Genomic DNA, 23,946 nt, shown 5'->3' with positions numbered 1-23,946 from the left:
GTTTGAGGAAGCATTTTATACAGGGTTCTTTATTTAGCGAACGAAGATATTTGGGCCAGTGATCAGCAACCTAACATCCAAATTTATTGGCTGAAAAACCGAATCACCATGCAGTTCTTGCAGGTACCTGACAAAGAGGGAAGACAGAGATATGAAAAAGCACTCCATGCGCTTAAAGACCACCTCACCAACCGTCAACCCAAAGATTACTTCAGCCCATAAAGTTGTATCAAGGGACGACACAGGCAAGGAGGGGAGGAATGTTAGCAGCAAGCTAAGTCGGGGCTACAAGCTTCCAGATTGTATGAACCTGTCTTTAGTTAGAGCTCCTAGATTATTAGTTTTGACCACCAAAAACCTTGGCTAAGGTATAAAAGACAATTTTTGTAAGTTTTTCACAAGTTTTGGATAATAGAAACACAGTGTGAGCTAACGGTGCTCACTTCTCTCCTTCTCATGCTTCCTACTCCCCCCCGGTTGTCACATTACAGTCGCGTCTGTTGCGTTGCAGCTGCAGGTAAGAGGTCGACGCATTGATGTAAGCATTTTACAGTATTTCGTAGCTTTTGGCGTCGCCGACCCGCGGCCTAATTTCATCATAAGTAGGAATTTAAGCTTAAAAACCAAAAACTAAGTATAGGTGGGGTATTGGGGCATCATTGCTAAGCATTTAGATGCATTCTGGGTCAAAAACGACTAGGTCAAAAACTCACTGCTGTTAATAATCGCGATTTTTGCACTTGACCTAAAGTGAGATTTGAGACAATAAGCATGTGTGCTTAGGTCTTATAAACATGTCCTAGAAGTTTCATAACGTTTGGATGTCATTTGATGCTGTAACAGATGTGATTTGTTTGCCGATAAGCGATTAGCTTTTGGTGATTTCAGTCATTTGAGTGTAGCCTGAGTTAGATGAGAGTTGTTTATTGTTTTCCAAGAGATTGACAACCTCTTGTAGCCTCTATGCACTAGTCAAGTCAGCTTTGTCCCATGGATTGACAATTATATTCGTGGTTCTTGCTATGTCTGCAATAAGATAAGAGTGAGGTCAGACACCCATCCCACATCAAGAGAATGAGATAGCCACCTTTCTTTCTTGTGTCCTCCTCACTCCTTTATGTCCTTGGTTAATTGTGGAGCTTATTGGCCTTTGCTTGCTTCACTAAGTCAACAAAGATAGAGACAAATTGTGAGTGAGCTTAGTTGAGAGAGAGAGAGAGAGAGAGAGAGAGAGAGAGAGAGAATGATAATGTTTTACGACTTCGTATCTACCTGCTATTCTCTTCCCTTCCACCCAATACTTTCTTCATGTCTTCCTTGATCATTCCGAGAGAGATAGGACAAGCCCCTCAACTTGCTGAGGTTGAGTGAGAAAGCAAGATTGAGAGACAGAGAGAGAGCGAGAGAGTGTCGTCGAGCTCCTTCTTCTTCTTTGCTAACCTCGAGCTTCACACTCCTCCCTTTGCTTCATCGAGAGGGATTGACTCGTTCATCTTCTCCTCCAGTTCAATCGTATCCTCTCAATCATATCCTCCTTCCTCTCGTTCAATGCCCTACCCCTCTTGCTCACCGAGGTCGAGAGGGATATTGTGAGAGAGAGCTCTAGAGAGATTGCCCGTGCTCTCGAGCTCCTTCTCTTCCAAGGCTCCCTTTGTTCCCCTCTTACGAGCTCCGACTCCCCTCTGTTCCCTATTGTCCTACTTGCACGCCTTATTCCCACTCGCTAGCTGTCATTGCTAGGTGGGAAGCGAATATATGACGTGGCAAGCCGACTACATCACCACACAGCCAATGGCTCCAAATTGCTGCACAATGGCCTCTTGAGTGTTTTTTGCTTCACAACCAATGCCATCCACGCATCTATAGGTCTTTGAAATCACTTCTCTCTCCCTCTCTGTGCCCCATGCTCGCTGTTTTCACGCCATCGTCTCCTCCTCATTCACATTATAAAATCCCCTTTTCTTTTTTTTAAAGCGGGCGGCCATGCTTTGTATGCCTTTGGGCGGCCATAGCCGGCCTTTATGTGGTGAGCAGTGGTGCTTTATGGGTGGCCACTCAGCAAGCTCTACTTAGGAGGCCATTGGATGTTTATGGAGCGGCCATTAATTGCCATCATAATTGGCACATATATGACCAAGGCATTGACTTGAATTTTTAGCATCCATGACTCACAATACCATCGTGAATTTTATCGCCCATCTTAATTCCTTGGATAGCGCCACATGTCCTCAAGATGCAAGTATAGGTGATTGCATTCAGTTAAACGTCTTCCCTTCACATTCGGTTTATATAAATATATATATTAGCCATTCCAAGAGACTACATCCCAGTTCGGAAGCTCCTCTAGCACTTAGTGTGCTCTCTGAAGTGTATAATATTCTGTATAAATATCAACTTGGTGTACATCCACTCGAATGTTGCTGCCAAGCTCCATTATTGCCAACCAAGCACTGACGATCATCACATTTCGCATACATACCGTCCACCGTAGTGCTGAGCACAACTCTAGAAGCATACCCCATTATCAATGCACTGCAAGAGATGACATTTTGGGCAAAATGCTACTTGATCGCTTATTGCCCTATTGAGTGCACTGCATCCGAGAACTTGGTCAACACCCAAGACTCCCAGTTGGCACACTCATTGAGGCGACCACACTAGTACAAAACCGGCCCCCGGTGAAACTTAAACCACTAATATCTTGGCAATCAAAGCTCTAATTGCCAATCTGAAAAGACCGACGTGCTCCACAAGATGAGTACTTCATCCATGAACCTTGATGTGCAATTGCCCAATCCGGTATAGATCTGCAATCAATCCCAACTTCAAACTGGAATAACTTCTTCACCGTAGCTCCGATTGACGAGCCGTAAAGACAAGCCCATAGAGCACCTTCAGTACTAGAATTCCAGTCCAAAAACTTCCATTTTTTAACACCTCAAACGTACCCACTTTTTAGCATCAAAAGCATAGGTTACGACCCCTTAAAGCTGCATCTAGCATACATTTAGCATCGGCCACTGCTCAATATACATATAGACTTCAAAGAAGCTAAACTTGCATCCCCTGGCCCTTTTTCCCATCATGGAAGCGGAGCAGCACGACAATGAGCGATGAGTAGTCCTGATGATGCACTACATGCAGATAGTGTAGGGGATGCCAGTAAAGCCATGTTTATGCAGATTTTGTCAGCGTTCAGGCTTCTCATGTACAACCTACTAGTGTCAAGGCTCGACCAGGCAGGTGCAATGGGAGCGTTTGCAGCAGGGATTCTCTAAGCACCTATACCCATTGTGGACTCTTATCTTCTACCCATGTAATATGGCATTTAAGTCTCTCTCTCTCTCTCTCTCTCTCTCTCTCTCTCTCTCTCTCTCTCTCTCTCTCTCTCTCTCTCTCTCATGTGATAGAATATTGGTTATTATAGTTCCCTCTTGAGTGTAATATGTCTTGAGTTCAAGACATATCTGACACATCTTTAACCATATCCTGGTTCGCTTATTGACCTAGTACTTGAGATTTGATTGAGCCTTAACCTATGAATATTTTTCCAATTTGCAATTGTATGAAGTAAAGGACTACCTAGTTAGACTTAGATGTATCTTGGCCATCATTTGAAATCATCTTGTAGATGGATCCATCCACACCGATTTATTGTTGATCTTGTTGGCAAGCTACCAAAAATTTATTTATGTTTGGATAGATGCCACATACCTTGATAAATTTCTTATATACACACCCTCATAGACGGGTTTTCTATTCCAAGTTTTGTAAACCAATGACAAGATCATTTTGAACCTTACCCTTGGGTGTTGATTGAAAATAACTCAGTTGTTATCAAATAGATCACACATGTTGTAGATGGTTGAGCCACTTACTTCACCAAAAACTATCTCTTTGGATGTTCCCCCTTCAATAGCCTTCATGTCAGCTATCAATTTCTTTGGTCCTATTTTGGAAGCCCTTGACTCCATTTTTAGTTCCCTAGTAATTTTGTCAATCAATGGAGTAAAAATAGTTTCATACGGCCTAGTTCTCATGCATATTGTGCTTTTGCATCCATGGTGTTCCAAGAAAATCTTGTTTCTACTAGCTTTCATGCCTCTACATGGCACTCAGCAAGGTGAGGTTTCATTCTTGTTTTTATTACTATGGCTTTTCCCATGATTCCCATACTTGTTTTGTTGTAATGGAAATAATAGCACCACTGTCAAGTGTAGCAAGATGATTTGACTCTAGCATACTCAAGAAGTAGTGTTACATCCTTGCCTCACAATAATCTCCACTTTTTTTTCTACTAGAATTGGTTTGATCTCTTTATGAGGAGATCTTTCTCTTTGAATTTGTATTAGACGTTTTAGAGTAGGACCCATTCAATGTTGACCCTTAATTCCCATCTTCTCCAAGTACATGTTAGGATCTTTCATAAAATGGGGTCTTAACTTCAATATCTCACTCAATGTGTAGTGTATCCAATAATTGTTGACAACATTGAATGTACATAACCTACATCCCAATTCTCTTTAGTGATACAAAATTTTGTGGTTTTTTATACTTGAGATCTCTCTTTGTAGTCCCCTACAAATGATGGTAGGGTTTTCTAGGTGTTGGCTTTTGAAGCCTGTGACTTTCTTGAACCCACATCACCATATAGAGATTGCATATCTAAGTCCAATGGAGGAGCCTCTAGGCATAGTTCTTCAAAGGATGTTGCATCTAAGGTCTTAGTCCCATCCTTTGTATCTCTAATTTCTTCTCGGGTGCTTCCCAAATGTGATCAAGCAAGTCTTATACTACCAATAGAATTTTATCCATCCCATTGTCATTGTCAAGCACCATTGAAGTTGGTTGCTATCTTTTTTTCTCTTGTTTCCTCCTTGCATTATTTTAGGCTCTCCATCAAATTTTTTGAGTCTCTTCTCTTTTCCCAAACTTTTCTTTGTTGATGCCTATCTATGCTTTTACAAAAGCTCTTAATTCTTTCTCACCAAACTAGGAAAGCTTTTAATTTAGGATCTAGGTAAAATTTCCATTTGTTTTCTAGGTTTTGACCAACTTGAGTCCCTACTTGGTATGCCTCTAATGCAACATTGATAGACTCCAAGACCTTTTCAATCAACAGAGAACCTCTTGAGTGCACAAGTGATTCCTTTGCCTTGTTTAAATCTAATTCCTTGACCTTTTCTAGCTATTCTACAAAGTTAGCCTTGGCTCCTTCAATTTTCTATTGTTTATTTTCCCATTATCTATGCCTCTTGGCTCATCAAGTTGTTTTAAAGACTTCCTAGTACAATATGATCCCTCAATCACTTCTTGTTTTTGGAGCTTTGCATGTGCTTTTGCAATCACCTTGATCGAAACTCATGGGTTCATCCTCACATGAGGGTGATAGAATTGCATCTACCACGCTAAATACCATATTGTTTTTTTAGTTTGGGTTTCTTCAATGATCCTCTAGAAAGTTGTACCCTTTCTTATTACAATCTCGACAATATATTGGGGTACCAAGTTCTAATTTGGCTCATGACATTCATTCTTCCATTGATCACGGGCTCCACAATAACAACCCCTTGCCCATTGTTTTGGTTGAGGCTTAAGAAGTGGCTACCCCATGCCCTTGTTGGCCTTAAAGTGAGTTGGATTCACTCTCTTTGACATGTGACTAGATGGGTCTACCATAGGATGTGGAATGTGCCAAGATTCATTACTTGGCATGGAAGAGCTACTTCCTCCATAGGGCATGACACGAACCAGGGCATGTTCTTTTATTTTATCTTCATGTTGCAATTGTCCCTTAATCTTGGTAGTGTTGGAGATATGCAATCACTAGATGGTCACATCATAATCTATATGACATGGGTAATGTAATCTTGCATAGTGATGATAAGGATTCCTTAGCCTATCCTACTATCTTACCCAATTTTTAGAATCAACCATCTTAGTTTCCTTGTATGGTCTAACCTAGTTCTTCTAGTATTTGGCATTCCCAATCCTAGATCTTTGAACCAACTTGTATCCAATTCTAACCCATTTGGCCCCTTGTTGGTTTGTTGGTCACTTTGTTGATTTGGTTTTGTGTTGTTGTTTCCCCCATCAATCTAATCTTTTGTAATAAAATCCCTGCTCTTTTGCATCAAAGAAGATGGATATAATGGTTGGGATGGCTCCATAAGAGTCTGATAACCACTCATTAAAGATCCATAAGCCAAACTCTTAGGCATAGGTTGATTTGAAGGATACATTCTTGATTTCTTCTCAAATTTACTTTAGAGGTGTTGTGTTATCTCTTAGTTGAGTTAGAGACCCTGGAAATGGCTGGTTTGGAAGAGTATACGATCACTCTAAACCCTCAAGATAGTACTTGACTAGCCCACCTTGGCTTAGTGAACCTAGTGCCTTTTGCCCTTGTTAAGACTTTAGATAGTTAGCTCTTAGTTGTCCTCAAGTCTTTGGATATCTATGCTGGACACCCTACAAGTTCCAAATTGGGAATCCCATTTAAAAATTGCAAGCTTTCTATCTAGATATACCTGACTTAATTTGGAATTTTCTATCAAAACTAAAATGGGTTGGTATTGGTACTAAAGGCTAGGTCATCGTTTTCATTGAGTATTTCAAGTCTTTATGTACCTTAAATCAATTAGACTAAATTTGGTCAAGTGCAATTAAAACAAATTCATGAACATTGAACAAGATCAAGAACAGTCAATCCAAAGTTTATTCTTGAGTGATACCTATATGTATGTAAAATTAGATCACCACTATAAAGGAGAATACGATCATGATCATGTGTTCTCTCAATTTAAAATGTGACATGATGAATTTTTTTTTATAGTCTTTAGCTACACCTTGGTATGGGGTTTGTTGAATTTGGACCAACATTTCTTTCAAAACCGGGCATTTTACTTAAACGGTTTAAGTTTCACAAATTTTGGCCTCTAAAAAACTTTTTGTGATTTTTTTTCAATATAAATTCACCAAACACTTGGTAGATCTATGAGATGGTAAAGTTTCATGTCATTTAGTGGGTGATGAATTGTGATCCATGCACATTGAAGTTCTTGAAAAGTGACTTTACCACTCTTTTGTATTTTGTAGCCCCTAGACTTGTTTCTAGCTTCTTTTTCACCCAAATTAGCTCAAAATTGCATATGCTTTCATGGTTGCAATCCTTACATTATGGTTAGAACTAATACAAACCTCACTTTCATGATTGTCCATGGATCCTAATCCATACACATCTAGCAATCACAATTTTAACTCCAGAGATGTCTTGCCCTACCTATTGATATTAGTTTCCCAAAGTTTCAAGGAATTTGAAAGTGATTTACCCTTCTAAATTGAAGTTGTAGAGTCTATTTTGCTCTTTGCATTCTTTGCAAGCCTGTCCTACTTTTCATTTTTACGCAAATAGGATCCAAATGCAAAATGGTGTTTGGATTGGGTTGCCAAGTCTCTTTGGGAGCTAAGGTTCAAACCTCTTTGTCAACTATGGTGGCCCATGGAAGCTGGCATTGAAACTTATAAACTTTTTCCTTATGCTCCCTTGAGCGCAATAGTATCTTTTTGTGCAAAATAAATTCCCAAATAGCCCTTGAACTCCCTGACTTGTGCTTAGGCTTTGAAATAGTAGATCTTCTATACCTTAGATCAAATTTTTAAACTTTCTCAATCCAATGTAGTGAACGGATGCAAGATACAAGGTGGAGCACAAAAACAACTCCCTAGAATGATCGAAACCCACATCAAAACACTATGCAGAGTGTTTTCCTGTTTCTATGATTTAATGGTCTCTTGGCCTTTTGAATTCCCAAATGACATCCAAAGTACATGAAATTTTGGCTATGGGACCTTTAGGGCATGCTTTAGTAGCTATATAAAGCCTCATGTCAAGTTGTGAGAATTGATGAATCATATTCATGGACACACTCAGATGTAGACATGACTTTTCAAATTTCCTCTCTAATGGCTATTAATGCCCTTTTCAAAAAATTTATGCAAAAAAAATCACCAATTAGCACTTTCTTTAGTAGTTTTTCCCCAAGTTTTAGAGTTATGGACTTTGGTCCAAAGTTATGGTCATCTCTACTATTTTATGGCACTTTACAGCAAGCAAGACATGGATTTTGATCTGCCTAACTTACTTTTAAAGGTACATAATTAAAAGAGCTTAAAAGGATGAAGAAGATGTGAAAAAATCTGATGGAAATAGAATCATAATGACAATTTAGAGGCACATGAGGGAAAATTTAATGGACATGGATTTTATGGCCCAAAACCACTAACAACACACTCGAAAACTCCCAAATAAGAGAACTAGCAAGCATCACATCCTCTCGGCTTCCATAAGCATCAAAACCCTAGTTTTGGTTGTCATAGGTGTAAATGGAAATTGTCCTCTAGCTAATATAGAGGGTCACTAAGCTAAGAATAGATCACTCGACCAACCTAGAGTCAATCTCTGACAATGGTAAAAATGTTAGCGGATCGATGCGATGGATGATGCAACATAGTTGTTTACGCACTAACATAACAATGTCACTACACAAGAAATCGACCTAGTTGGGGCACATAGAATACATCAGCTTATCAAGCATGCTAGAACGGCATATCCACAATGACTAATGAACTAACAAACAAAAATAGCAAATCAAGACCAACACAGAAAATTTTAACTACACACTTAATTTTAATGAGCAAAAGAGCTTGAAATGAAACTAAATAAAAGGGGAGTTAGCCTTAGACCATTTATGCTAGACTTGGTAAAACATCAATTTGAGCATGTGCAAAATCGTGACCCATCATTTCTAGGGTGCTCAAAATCATTGTTGAAGGTCAAAAGCACCTTAGCAATACCCCTCTAACCTTTTTGAAATCAAAATTAGTTAAGAATACTTAAGAAGAAAACCAAGGCACAAGATCCCAAGACTTTAATGGATGCCATAGTTCAAGCGCACATGTATGATGATCCTAACAATGATAAGCCATGCATACCATCACTGCATAAAGCACACGGCATCATGCATAATAACAATGATAACACACATGCATCACTTCATGTCAGTAATATAAGAAAAAATATTAATATGCCAATATAAGTGAGTAGTCCAAGAGATCGAAGGGACCTCAAAGTCCTCTCTGAGCATGATTTTGAGAGAGCCAAAACAAAAAACATTTTTTTGAATTCTTGCTTTGTTTTTTTTAAAAAGTGTGTGAACTATTCCAGCAAGGGTGAGGGAAGAGATAGAAAAGGGAAGAGAGAGTCAAGATAACATAAGGAACAAATAAAGAGAGAGAGAGTGGTTGTATTGTTGGCTAATGCATTTTGACCTCAAGAAGAGGGTCTCATTAAGGCAAGTTACAACCTCTCTGTCATAATAAAATTCTTCGAGGCTTTTTCATCCTCATCAACCAATTGGGAGGTAAATGTGGAAGAGGATGCTCTAGTTTGTGTAGGATCTAGCTTAGGTTGTTTATCTAGGGAAGCTTTCACAATTGAGTGTAGGCTCTTTTTCATCAAGTAACCTCTCATTTTGGTATGCTAGGTATGAAAACCTTGGCCATTAAATTTTTCTACATTCTTTTCACCCATGGTGACTTATGGGGTGGTGTTAACGATCATTGCGGCTCTCCAAGAGGTTGCCAGTGTCAACTCTCTACAAAGGCATAAAGATCACATAATCCCCAAAAATAATGATAACATACATTTCCATTTGAATTTTGAATGTTTCTTTGTTGCACAAATTTTATAATGAGAGAGAATGTGAAACAACCCTGTGTATTATTTTTATTCTTGAGCCTTTTTTGAGTGTCTAACCTCCTCTCAAAAAGTCTCCAAGAGCTCACCAGTGTCTAAACTCTTGAAAGAGGCATAATGATCACATCATACCCATAAATACTGATAACATACACATCCATTTGATATTTGAACGTTGCTTGGTTGCACAAATTTATGAGGAGAGAGAACATGAAACAACCCTAAGTTTATTATTTTCACCCTTGGAAGTCTTTGTTGACTGTGAATTATCCCTTTGAAAAACCTTTGGTTGTTGTATGAATAACCTCTTTGAAAGCTCTAATCGAGCTCTAAATCTACACTAAGCACACCCTAACCTACACTCTGATACCACTATTAATGCAAGGAACTATGGAGGGTGTACTAGTGTAGCATTCATAGTGTGTAGAGGTCTACGAGCCACACACACACACACACAGAGATAATGTAGATTAAAGAGAAATGCATAATTTCTATTAGAGATTAAGCCTTTATATAGTCATTTGGAGTTTGCCACATCATTCCTGGCTCAAGCATTCTCTAACATCATTGCTTGGGTACTCCAGCCTTTATATCTCCAACAGAACTGATTCCCATGCTTTTCTAACTCTCTCAATCCTTCCTCTCTTCTACATATCTTTTCCATACTCTCAACTTGAGTCTGTAACATTTTTGCACTCAACTCCTTTGCTTAACTTTGCATATAGCTTGCTCCTAGTGTATTTGCCACCTTCAAGACTCTTCTTTATTGAGCAGACCTCGTCATCCAAATGGAGCCAAAACACGTGTGCTTCCGACCACTCTCTAAGAGCCAAATCTATGTGGGAATTCAAGACATTCTTCAATGCCTCATCACCATGCTCCAAAGCGAAGGCACTTCAAAGTTCTTTGCACAATAGTTCACCACATACTACATGCATAGACTTCATAGGATTGACAGCAAGTTCCAACAAATGAGATCTTACTCTTTTGGTGAAAGTGTTACAATATCGGCCACTCATCTTCGATTTCCTCCAGCTTGCTTCTCTTGTTCTTCAAGGACTCAATGAAAACTAGCAAATTTGACTTGAACAATTGCCATATTGGTTTCCCTTGTTGATAAGTGTGATTTGAAGTAAAAATTTGATGATTGTAGATTTAAACAGTGCCAATCGAAATTCAAATTTTCCCATTCTAGTGTCAATAATCAAGTCTTGCCTTCCATAACCCAGAGTTTCTTGTTGTCGAGTGCTCTTATCCCAGATTTGATATTACTAGTGGAGGAAGGGGAGGATGGTAGTCAAATTCTCAAGCCCTCACACACATACACCTCTCATCAGCTCTCCCTTTTTCAAGTATGCACACAAGTAGACAAAGAGTAACTCAATCTACACACAAGCATACATCCAAATAACATAGTGAGAGATATTGAAAGCTTGTAAGAACAAAGATGGTGACAACATTATACACACTCATTATAGCATAGAGTATGAGAAAAAGAGAATTTTGCACAAGATTGGCCTAAAATTATAGACCCCAAAACTCCACGGCACACTTGAGTTGAAAAATTATTAATGTAGAGTAGTGCCAAAAGTTAGAGGCCCCTCTTTTAAACTAAGGTTTGTTTGTGATTCTCACCACTTATTGCGTGAACCATAAGGGGTTGGTTCTCACCACTTACAATATACAAAGTGAGCCCACTCGTATAAGCTTATTAAGCTTATAACCATTGCGGCATACTTTTTAGGTACACATGGCGTGCCACATTTCCTTTGGGCACGCCATCGTGGCAGCCACGATGCATGGTGTGTGTGTGTGGGGGGGGAGGGGGGGGGCACAGGGGAGCGAGCTTGAGTGAGGGAGGGGACACGTGTGAGGAGGGTGGAGGGGTACACGGGATTGAGGGGCAGGGGTGGTTTATATGAGGGGTACACGCATTTAACCAGTTTAGGGAGAGTACACACATATATTTTGAACAAATTTTTGGATTTTTTTTAAAAATACACATGTTGAAATATTAAAATATTATTAAATTTAAAATTATAACAGTTATATTATTACACGTGAGTATATGAACAATTTGCTAGTTATTATAATAAGGTCTTAAGATTAATTTGTTTGTTTAGCTTATTCTTATGGCTTGTTATTTATTGTTTCTCGATAAAGAACTTTCTTATCCTTTTTACAATGGCAAATTTATAATATCAATATCATTTCTTTTACAAATGATTTATCGAATGCAATTTACAACTTTAGATGCAGTGATCGAAGTTGGTGATATTGAGATGACTTTGCCTCTTGAAAGGACGCTCAACAATTTAGGTGAAATCACCTATGTACTAGATGAACAGCTTTCACGTAAATACAAAGTCAACATATCTCATGTTGTACACTCTACAGGCTCACCTAACATGACTCCCATTCCCATTGTGGATAGTCCCCCAAAGATGCACTTAGCTCAAAAAAAAATAGTAGATCTTTGCACCCCGCCTCAAGTTTTTCTCTCAAATAGCTTCAAGAGGAGTACAAGGCAAAAACTTCTGCACGTCGAAAAGACGGGTACACAAAGCTCTTAATGAAAATACAAGAAGTGGACCAGGTTACAGAGATTCCAAGAGCTTACAATGGTGATCTTGTTTTAGAATTTCCACCCACCATAAGGAGGTTGCACCATATGGATGCAATGGAGCATAAGTATGATCCTCATCTGTGGTTGAAGCCTCAAACATCCAATATAGTTTTCCCAGGTGTAGTGTGTCTTAATCATTGCCTAGGATCTCTAAAATGCATGAATGAACAATGTGCACGTTTTGTTAATTATCATATTCCCGATACAAGCCATTCCAATGGGTACATACAAAAGGCACCTGCACCCGGACAATATTGTAAGATTGGAGATAAGAGCCTTACATGCCACTTTTGTAAGGCAATTGCTTTCTACATTCCAAGATGTGACTGTGTAGTATACTATGTCATGCCATTAGATGAGACGATAACCAGAGTCATGATCATCGTGGTACACATAGACACGATGTGCGCAGCGGTACATCCAAAACACTAACGGATAGCACCAAGGTGATGGTGCAAAGGATTTTGACCGTAGATCCACATGCAGGAGCCAGGAAGGTTCAAATGTGTCTTGCAAAAGAAATTATAAGTACAACACTTCTTCGCAGCAACACAGGCAAGGGAAGTTTAGGTGAGCAACAACTATTTGCAATCACGAAGGAGGACAATTGGTGGAAGATAATTGGTATGTGAATTTCTCAAATTATTATTTCAATGCAGAACTCTATGCTAAATTATTTTTGCTCTAAACACTATGAACTTTGACAGGTTTCGAAGATCAGTGTCTAGTTTACGGAGAGGTGGCGACAAAGAATCTTTTGGCATTGATGCACTCCTTAAGCTCAAGCGAGTCTGCACATATGACTTTTTCCATGGAATTAGGTTTCTTGGTCAAGGTAAGGAGGGAGACAAATGGTATGTCTTCAAAATGTTCACAGAAGGTCTAGCATCCGATGTGGACCTGGTGAACTGAATGAGACAAGACTGGGATGGCGATCTTCGACGTGCGTGGATCCAGTTTGTTCACACTAGATGCGTGAACGATTGGGTCACTATGGCATGTCATGTCTACGATCCAAGGTACATGGTGCACCTTGACAGCAATGTGGGTTGACTTTGACTTTCCTTCTAATGATTTGTTTACAACATGTAGGACCTTCTGACTATTGCAACTTGTGAAATGAAAGAGGAGGACACGGAATAGCAATGTCTGTTTTGGGAGTGCCTCAATGATGTAATGATGTCATGTGGGTGTGAAAGAGCTAACTTTTTTGGCTTCATGGTGAATGAAACTCAAACAAATTTGAATGCAATCCAAATTGTTTTCAATGGTGGAGACAAGAAAAATACAATGAGTGGTCGAGAGTGTTCTTGTCTTTACCATTGGAAGCAAAGCTTGAATCAACATACAACAAAGTTTGTGGTGCAAACTTCTCAACACATACACAAAGAAATGTGTGAGAAGTGGAGGCAAGCACCAACAAAAGAGGCTATAGCAGCAGAGGCTCGTCTAATACGCCAATGGTGGCGTTACAGCCATTGCATAGACTATAACATTCCATACATGGATTCATGGCTTAGCTGGTGGGAAATTCGTATTGCACATTGGGGTGGCATTATGACGTGTGTAGAAAGAAGCTCTAATGGACCAAACACTCCACGCACAAACCTCGCCAAGAGCAAGCATGGTAGTTGGCTAGCAGGGGAGGGTTTTTATAAACGCATTTCATTATAAGATGCATGTACAATTGACCTAACAAACTCAATCTAACAGAGCACAAAGGCCATTTCATATAGCCATGGAAAACACATTGGGAAGGATCCATTGATATAGAAGCTTGCGGAGCGCCATGAAAAACGTCCCAGTCAAGTAATAAGAGCAGTGAATGAGGCTACCGAGGGCACTCCAATGTATAAACAATCGACTCCATTGACAGGAGATAAGGAGACATCAAGGCAAAAACGCAAGCCAAATGAGGTTATCAATGTGGATGATGATGCATCGCATAGGCCTGAGTACAACTCAGTTACCAAAGATCTCAAGAAGTGTGGAAGACCCCGTAAGATCAAGTTTGCACAAGAAGGGACATCACAAACCCCAGAACGAAGTACAGCTTCAGGAGAGTAGTATGTAGCGGAACGCAAGGTGAATGAGGCAATGTGGTCCATACGATGAACTCCACAATGGAGTAATCACATGTAGTGGCATGCCTGAAGGATATCAAAAGCATCCCAAAGGTGTGGTTTTAGTTTTGTCCGGATCATGTCTTGCATTGCCACATAGTAGACCAGAACATTGAGTCGCAGCCTCACCATCTGCCACACATTTGGCCTATGTGTGTGGGCACCAACCTAACTAAGGATGAAGTGCAAATATTTCATGAAGGGGGTATCAAGTGGAGTTTAAGAAAGAAGGAAGCTCTCCTGTAACACCAGTTTCTCCTACACAAAACCAAACCAATACTCCTTTCAAGTCAAAAGATATATCCTCTTCTCAGGGCAGTGCACGAGCCACAATGCGAGATGGTATGCGTATACGGTATTGGTCTTCCATTTCCGAGGACGCTGCTTGCAAGATCAGTCTAGCGCTAGTGCGGAGAGCAAAGGTTGTAGAAGAGATATGTAGGGAAGATGGTGTTCGTGAGGTCTTCAAAGTAGAGACCCAAAGTGAAGATGGTCGTGTCGGGTTGTACAATGTTTGTATTTGCAACCAACCATCGTGCACATGTCCAGACTTCATGGAATGGGTGACAAAGCAAAAAACCATATCTTGCATGTAAAAATTTATATCTATGTGTGTTAGGGTTAAGCCAAAATGAGAACATGTTTATCCATCAACCAGTTCTGGTAGATGCTGATATATTTAGGGCACTAAGCCGAGGTAGGACCTATTCAGGCATGGATGCATAGCATTGGCCGTTTCCAATTTCTTGTATGTCAGATCACGAAGTGGACAATACTACCAAGTTTCTAATTTGATCTTATGATGGCCACATTTTGGTGCACTGTTTTGCAGTTTTTTCAATAATTGTGGTTGTTTATGTGTCACATCGTGACCAACGCAAATAGAAATAATCTAATATTCCCACAATTGCTATAAATTGATTGGGCTTGTAATATTTTTGTGAAACCATCCACTAGCTACAGTAGTGCACTTCTCTTTCTTTACACGACGATCGACGATCTTGAGAATAGAAAAAAGTCTGTGTGGGATGCCATGGAATCCATTCCCAATAGTGAGGCATTGTATGGAGCTGAATGGTTTAAGCAGGCTCTCAAGGCAACGATCAATGTGTATCGCCTTTATCATTGCCGCACAGACCTCAATATGCGCACCTTGCTAAGCTTGAACGAGAAGGGACAATTCACTTTCTCTTGTTGGAAGAAGGTTGGACTCATCACAGAGGAGGATGAGGAGCAAATGAAGAAGCAGCTAGGGAATGTGGTGAATCTTCTTTTGCCACTTGAGGGGAGCACTGCTGCAAATCCTGGGGCTTCTAGACGATGAACGCTTTGGGTGATCCTAAAGTGTTATCTATGTAATGCAAGTGCAATAAAATGTAATGTTTTCTATGATTAATGGATGTTCATCTTTCAAGTACCCTTGTCTTTGTTGTTTTGAAACAATTTGAAAGGTGGTACATCTTTGTCTATGTTCGAACCTCCCTATATCTCACTACCTATCTCTATCCTTTTTTATTCATACTCTCTCTCTCTCTCTCTGACTCATACTCTCTCTCTCCCTCTCCCCCCCTCTCTCCAACGTGCGTGAAGGTGGAACAACGGTAGAGAGAGAGAGAGAGAGAGAGAGAGAGAGAGAGAGAGAGAGAGAGAGAGAGAGAGAGAGAGAGAGAGGGTGTGTCAAAATCTAATATCTAATATCTAACCAACCCAAATGATTTTCTCATATTAAATTGATCACTTAATGTGGGAGAATAAACGGGAACAAGTGTTAAGATATAGACATGTGCTTATAGATCTATCTCAACACGGGGCCAATGGTAAAGGGGCCCAAATGAGAGATGGTCTATCAAAGAGCAAGGCTAACAAATGGATCATAAGACCTTAGGGTTAGCTTCATTGAAGACCTTCAATAATGTGTGTAAAAGGCCTTTGACCTTAGGTAAGCTAGGGCTGAGAGCTTGAGGCGCGGGAACCCGACCCAGCTTGAGGTGCTTGCCCTGCTTGTCATGCTTGATGACTAAGGTGCTTGAGGTGCTTGATGATTGAGGTGCTTAATTATTGAGATGCTTGAGGTGCTTGACATGCTTGAGATGCTAGGGTTGCGCTTGAGGTGAGAACCCAGCCCAAGCTTAAAGTGCTTATGAGCCAAGCTTGTGGTGGGAACTGGGCCTATGCATGAGGGGCTTGATGTGTCAAAAAGTCAAAGATTCAATCCCTACAAGGAGGGGGCGAGCCCTACATGAGGGGGGATGAGAGAGAACACCCACACACTCACACAAGGCATGCATGGTACAAAGAAAGCAAAAGGGACACTTGTCAAGTTCCTCCTCATGTTGCCCTCATGGTGTGCCTGAAGCCTATTGGTTGGCCACCCAAGGGGTCCAATAATAATTTAGGAGATTTAATTAATTGATTTAGCATTTATCTAGCCCTCTCTCTCAAAGGGGAAAAGGGGACACTTGTCTCAAGGCTACCCTTGCTGCTTGTAATGCCTCTTGCTTGTGATTGGCTAGGCCTGGAGGGGTCCAATGAGCTTCAAGCATGAGCTACAAGGGGGGGTCGACCCAAGCAAGCTAGGGGGTTGCTTAGGGGGTATACTCACCCACACACACTCACAAACACTCTCATTGTGTGCTATGCAAAGTGCAAGAGCTCCCTCTCCTTCTCCAAGCAAGTAGAGGTTGAGAGCCTACACCAACACTCTTGGATATGGAGTGAAAATCCAACCAAGAGCCATGCTTGAATGCTTAAGCTTGCCATATCCTTCTTCTTCATTACTATGCTATTATGTATGCTAGCAACAAGAGTTATGCTAAGTGAGGAACTAATTCTTTCTCCTACGAAATGTTTCTTCTTCCTCTTCCCTACCCTCATTCCCTGCTAGCTCTCTCCACCTTCGAAGGTGTTTGAGGTCTTGGGACTGAGGCTTGGGATAGTTAAAGCTTTCTTCAAGTTTATGTTATGTTTGTGATGCATGAAGCTTTCCATCTTCATTGCATCACCTAGGTCACAAGGAACACACAGACTGTATTGTAACAAGTCTCTCTTAATGGGAGAAATCATAATACAAATGCCTATTGGAGGGAGGACCGGCTCCACATAAATCCGGTCCTCAACTGTTGTCATGTTCTCTAAATTCTCTCTCTTGCAAAAGTATTGTTCATGCCAAGTTAACTAATTGCTATGATTATGTTGCTATCTTTAATTATGTTCACCCGCTATGCTCACAAAGTCATTTCTCAAAAGTACTGTCATTAATTTCCACTACTCTCAAATTAAATAGGACAATTTCATTAGAGAGAGAGAGAGAGAGAGAGAGAGAGAGAGAGAGAGAGAGAGAGAGAGAGAGAGAGAGTAGGAGAAGATATTGGAAAAATGAATGAGATAGAGTCTTTGGCCCTAAACACTAAAAGATTGGATGTTAAGGTGCTTGAGAAAGAAGAAAGAGAGATGAGAGAGAGAGAAGGAGGGGGAGAGGACAAGACAAGAAACTGAATGAGAGAAAGAGAGATAGGTTGCAAGACACTAAAAGATTTGATGCCAAGGAGCGTGAAGGCAAAATAATAGAAGAGAGAGAGAGAGAGAGAGAGAGGGGGGGGGCGCAAAGAGAGAAGAAGAAAGGGGGGAAAGGGAGGGTGAAAGATAGAAGGGAAGGGGGAATAGAGGGGGAAGGGAAAGGAAAGAGGGTGGTGGAGAGGTGGTATGAACAAGGAGGGCCAAAAGAAAGAAGGGGGAAAGAGGGAGGAAGAGGGTCTATGAGGTGGTATGAACCCACCAGCAGGGGGGAGGGGTGTAGGAAGGGGAGGCGAAGAGAGAAGGGGGAGAGGTAGTACAAGCATGGGGGAAAGAAGGAGAATCAGAGAAAGGAAAATCCAAGAGAGAGTGTGAGGATTTGCGTGAAAGAACATGAGTGAGAGAGCAAGGAGCGTAAAAAAGGCCTAAAGAAATGGTACACACTTAATATGGCTCCAATGCCACGTGACAAAAAAGAAAGAAATAAAAAATGTTACTTTGTGGTATTCAAACCATGCACTCGATGGTTAATGCTACGAGATTAGCAAGTTTTCCACATCAATGTTACTGTGTGATATGACATGCTATGATATTCAATGTGGTAGCATCGATGTGGCATAAATTCCAAGGTTAGTTCTCCCATGTTGATGTAGTTCAAAATGTCTCTACATACAAGGCAATAATAGAATTCTTTAGAAGGTAAAGATGGCCACAATGCATGTCAAAAAGCCTATGCAAAGGCAGACAAATGGCAACCTACTCATGTTGCTGAGCTGATTGCTTGGCACTGTTTTGTTGGTAAATTAGGGTGGATAAATTAGAGATGCATTCATAGTGTAAAGTGACATAACTTAAACTTAAATAATTAGTCACTTAAGACACTCATAAAAGTCGGCCAAATACAAGCACTAATCACCTTGATTAAGGTTAGATACAATGCTCACACAAAGTCTATGTAAGGAGGTGACCCTATATAGATGAGATATGGAGATTAGGGTTTCCATACATGAAGGGATAGACATAGAGAATCAAGGAGCTAATTTGGGTGGGTAGGCTTGAACCTCAATATGTGGGGAAAATGGGAGAGTAGGTAAAGGCTCCATGTGGCAAAGGGTGCACAAGTTATGGGTATACACATGACCAATTCATCATGTACTCGAAAGTAGAGAGGGCACATATGGAACAAAGGTGTTCTCAAAACAATCCTCCTATAGAATTAATTTGTGACTGACAACATGGCTGGATAACAAGATGACATCATGAAAACGTCCCTTGAGACAACATGTCTCGTATAAAAGACTACAACGATTCGTACTCTGACGGGGCAAGTTAGAACAAAAACATAGAAACACCTAAGTATATCAAGGTTTGAAGCTTAAACATAGTAACTATCTCCTTCTTCTACCACATGAAGCTTTGCTTTGCCCTGGTAGAAGCATTTGGATGGTGGATGGCTTATATTGCTTCGTTTATGCATTTAATCACCTTAACACTAGAAAATCTATAACAAGCTCTTGATTGTGCATTGCTTACACAATCACATGTCCAATACATAGATGTAAAATATCAATATCTACAACAACCCATAAACCTTGTGCAAACATGGCAACTTTCACCTTGAGTACATCTACATGGGGTGAACCCTTGGCCACTTTCTCTTCTTAGGCAATTAACCTCCCATTCTTCTCGTATTCCTCTACATATGAACCATTTGAATCGAACCTATCCTGCAAACCGTTCTCACCCATTTGCCCAATAGGCACCGAGTTCATTGTAATGTTGGGTACATGCAATACATCAGCCAAGTATTTCACTTTGCCATTTGTCTAGTATGCGCAATAGGATGTGCTATATCATCCCCATCTTTGAGAGAACTAGGATTGTCCAAAGTTTGCAAGTCCTTGAACCATCCACCATGGCTGGTCATGCGTTCAATGCACCCTAATCCACATGCCATAGCAAACAATCGCTCTAGCTCATTTGCATCCCTCCTAGTGCTAATCATTTATTCGATGGGCTCTAGGCTAAAACCTTTCCCGAAGACTCCACCATGTAGCTCAAAACGACAAGCTTTATTAAAAAATGATACACAACACTAAAACTAAGGGCACCATTAAGGCGACAAATTGAAGCTTAATGTGGCTTAGTCCCTGAAACACTGCTCTCTCGCGCTCTTGAGCTCAACTCTCCTCGTTGGCTAGATCTTTAAGGTCTCTTGGGATAGTTTCCTACGACGTTAAAATAATCTTCTTCTCGTGGTGTGCGCGCGCTAATAAAAAGAGTAAAATGGTATAACCTTTCTATCACCCAAGTGTGATTTCCCTCTTGCATAACAAGTCTCGAGTTCAACTCTCCTCGTCGGCTAGATCTTTGAGGTCTCTTGGGATAGTTTCCTACGACATTAAAACAATCTTCTTCTTCTTCTCCACTTCATTCCCAAAGTGAAAACTGTCGAGACTGCTAGGCCTTTCGGCAGCCAACGTGAGGGACCTGCGAAGCATGTCGAACACGGGCTATACTCACCTCGGCTCCGAGAATGTTTCCGGATCTGTCCCGGTAGGCTTTTTTTTTTTTAATGGCTTCATATGCGTATCACTTGTGAATTTATAATCTAAAAGCTGCGATCTCACCCAAAAAAGAAAATTCTCCTTCTGTTCTCACCAGAATTTTAATGGCTAATCAACTGGAGTTCTGCATGAATCCCCATTTTCTCTAGCTACATAGCAATGTGCAACGCACATTGTTCTAATGAGGGACAAAGATTGAAATTAAGCAGTTTAGCTTTGTACCGGCCTAGAGATACCTTGACAGAAGGGGCAGGACTTTGAAACTTGAACCTGCTTTTCCAACGTCCCTCCATCGATCGAGCATGAGCACTGCAATGTTTTACGTGTGTGGCTCTTCTTCTCTTTATGGCTGAGAAAATGGCCAAATATAGGCTGTAAGCAAGTGTTATCATTTTCCCATTGAGGTGGTCTGTGGAACGTTGGGAGGGTGCACGGTTCCACTGCTATTCATAAGAGTTTTAGAATGAGACGTGCAACGACAGCTTTCTTATGCAAGCCAATTATGAGGGGTTATCATCTACATGTGAGCTACAGTGAAGATTAACCTAAGATTGGAGCACAGCCATATAGCAAACGTTTACAGGTACGGAATTTGGACGGGAGATTTGGGCCCCACAAACTCCATACAACACCATAAGGTACAGGAAAAACATGCTGTAAATAATTATACATAAGTACACATAGCCCCCATTGTATTATCATCTATTTTATTAACCAGTTGATTGGTTCACTAGTCTCTCTCTTTTTCTCTCTCTCGTGCATTCTCTCTCTTGGCTCTACGCTTTTGCATCGTCGACTTTGACACAAATTTCATGTAGAGAGATGACAATGCCAATTGTTGACAAAGCTTTCCTTCTCCAAGTCGTCAGTTCAATCGAAGGGCTGCTCATCTTGATTTCTGGGGAGTTCACCTCCAAACAAAGCTTTGTACAAAGTTAGCCGAGAACAACAAGAAGAGATCATGAGCCAAGTGAATAATGTTATAGTTTCACCACTGTGCTACTTCATCTAGGGTTGGGGCCATAGTTTTTTCATACGTCAACCATACGTTGGGTAAACGGGAACAAAAGTACAGAATAAGTACAGTTTAGACCCCTTGAGAATTCCATACATCGGATTCCATACGGTATACTAAAAACAACCTACATATGACACTTAAAAGATTGCATATGACACTTTAAAGTTTAAAACAATAGAGAGGAGCACAAAACCATAGGAAGTTTAAACACCATAGAAATTTTGGAGATCAAGATTTAGAATCTAGGCTCTAGCTCAATCCAAGATTAATCATGAATGATCATAGAACATATCAATGAATCAATGACCATCATGACTAGACAAATGTGAGTGGCTAGTGGCATGTAGACCAAGAACAAGAAGTGGAGAAATGGAGCCTCAAAGTAATAAAGTAGGCTCTAGCCAATGATGGTGTCAAAGTCAGCAATGGGTAGAATATGTGTGTGTGTGAGAGAGAGAGAGAGAGAGAGAGAGAGAGAGAGAGAGAGAGAGAGAGAGAGAGAGAGAGAGAGAGAGAGAGAGAGATATGAAGTGAAATGGTGTATTAACGTTTCCAAAAGGCCAAAATGACCTATGAGACCAATGCGTTGCAAACTTCTGAATCTGGTACCGTGTCTGAGTACAAAAAAAGAAATACTAAAATGAATCTAGAAATGCTACTAGCTCGAATGGTGTGGGATATGTGTGATCACTGATACAATGGGTGCCCAATACAAGAGAGATACAACGGATGATGGATCCATCCTCATCTGTACTCTGGGTGTCGAGATAGTATGGCTCGAATCCTTCGTTGTGGTCTCCGTCGATGGTGTGAAGCTCCTCTCCTCAGTTCCAATGCTCGATCAATGAGAGTACTGCGGGTGTGTGTATAAGCTGAGCTTTGTAGTGGTGGTCGCTTCTCTATCTGGATTTTGTCCAGTGTTTGGTGTGAAGAAATTAGTAATCTTTCTCTGGGATTGTCTCTCTCCAGATCTCCTCAATAAACTATCTCTGTGTCTGTGTAACTTAAGTAGATACATGCCAACACATCTCTGGTCCTGATAGCTCATGACTCTTGAGAAGGGTCCGAAGCCTTCTCTGAATAGACAGTGGAAGCGACCCCGTATCCCGTAATACACTGTGCACTGACATATATAATGTGTCTCCGTCTCTGGCATAGGTGGCATATCTTGCTAGCTACTGGTATCCCTCTAAATCTACTAGTCTCAATCTCAAGCTGGTGTGAAGATGTCCGTATCTGACCAATGGCACACTGTAACCCATGAGATAGTTGTGTATGTGTCACGAGGAGTGGCAATTGTTAACTATGTTCGGAGGACGTCGCAATTGCTAACCTTAGTTGTGGGTTTCTTTCCAATGATTTTTGTTTAAATTTTGAGACCCTCTTTTTGAAGTTACAAATGGTCGGACATTGTATGGCCAATGTGAACGGTAGTTTCACCCGCAGACGGGAAGTTGGTCGGCACTGGAATTCATATAGTAAGAAGATGTCTAGGCTTAGTTCAAGATCATGTAGGTCCCCCGTCGCACTTAGCAAGTTGGTGTATACTAGGAAGTGAACTCAATAAAGGCATAGTGCCAAGGTGGGGTCACCAAGGGAAAGTACCCTACAACTGGCCACATTGCATTTTTGGATGCGGTCCCAATGGGCATAGATGGTCACATGACCTGTGGGAGTCCAATGGAAGCATCCCCTAAAATTTAGGGAACTGCTATTTTGGGCCACAAAATCTGTTCGCGTCGTTACCTTCGGAATGACAAGGGGAACATTTTAGAACTTTGCTGCAAAGTCAACTGGGCAACCAATCGGGAGATTTTTAAGCGGCAAGCACGAAACGGGAAATGGCCTGTAAATGTGCCAAGTGGCACTCTCTGGTGCACTTTCCTCATGCAAGAGAAGGTAGCGCTCGATTTCTGCTAGAGAGGGCTTCATTAGCAGCTTGCTACTACAGGTCTATTGACTGCAAGCTTTTCTTCTCATGTACAGTGTGGTGCAAAAAGTCATGTCCTGCACACCTCACACTGCTCTCTCTCTCTCTCCCCTACGTGCAGTGTTGTGATGCCCCACAAGAGGGCTCTTCATTTCACTCATGTACAGCTGTGTGGTTATATGCGTTTTTGCTGAGGCAAGAGCCTCTCTGAGCAGGAACAGGAGTAGCTAACTGCTGCTCCAAAAGCAGGCAGCGGTGAGGGTGATAACCTCACCGTATAGGTGCGATTTCAGTGTTGGTTATGTGCTGTAATTTGACTGTTTTTCAGCCATACGGGCGCCAGAACTATCGAGAACAGTGCCCCACGGCTAGAGGGCAGTTCAGGGACTGTTTAGGGCTGAAAATAGGGCAA

At 40.9% G+C, this 23,946-nt stretch overlaps 1 protein-coding gene across 1 annotated transcript in view; it reads left to right on the top strand.

The window, feature by feature from the left end:
- The first annotated feature begins 20,418 nt into the window (after positions 1-20,418).
- The window catches only part of LOC147433380 (uncharacterized), a 96,818-nt gene continuing 93,290 nt past the window's right edge, over positions 20,419-23,946 (top strand). The window contains exon 1 of the mRNA XM_086492971.1: positions 20,419-20,575. Coding sequence (XP_086349097.1) covers positions 20,519-20,575 — 57 coding nt within the window. The 5' untranslated portion in view covers positions 20,419-20,518. The remainder of the gene's footprint in view (positions 20,576-23,946) is intronic.

The sequence above is a fragment of the Adiantum capillus-veneris genome, chromosome 20 (genome assembly GCF_014529385.1).
Source record: "Adiantum capillus-veneris isolate H3 chromosome 20, ASM1452938v2, whole genome shotgun sequence".
NCBI classification, from domain to species: Eukaryota; Viridiplantae; Streptophyta; class Polypodiopsida; order Polypodiales; family Pteridaceae; genus Adiantum; species Adiantum capillus-veneris.
This window is presented reverse-complemented; position numbering and strand designations above follow the sequence as displayed.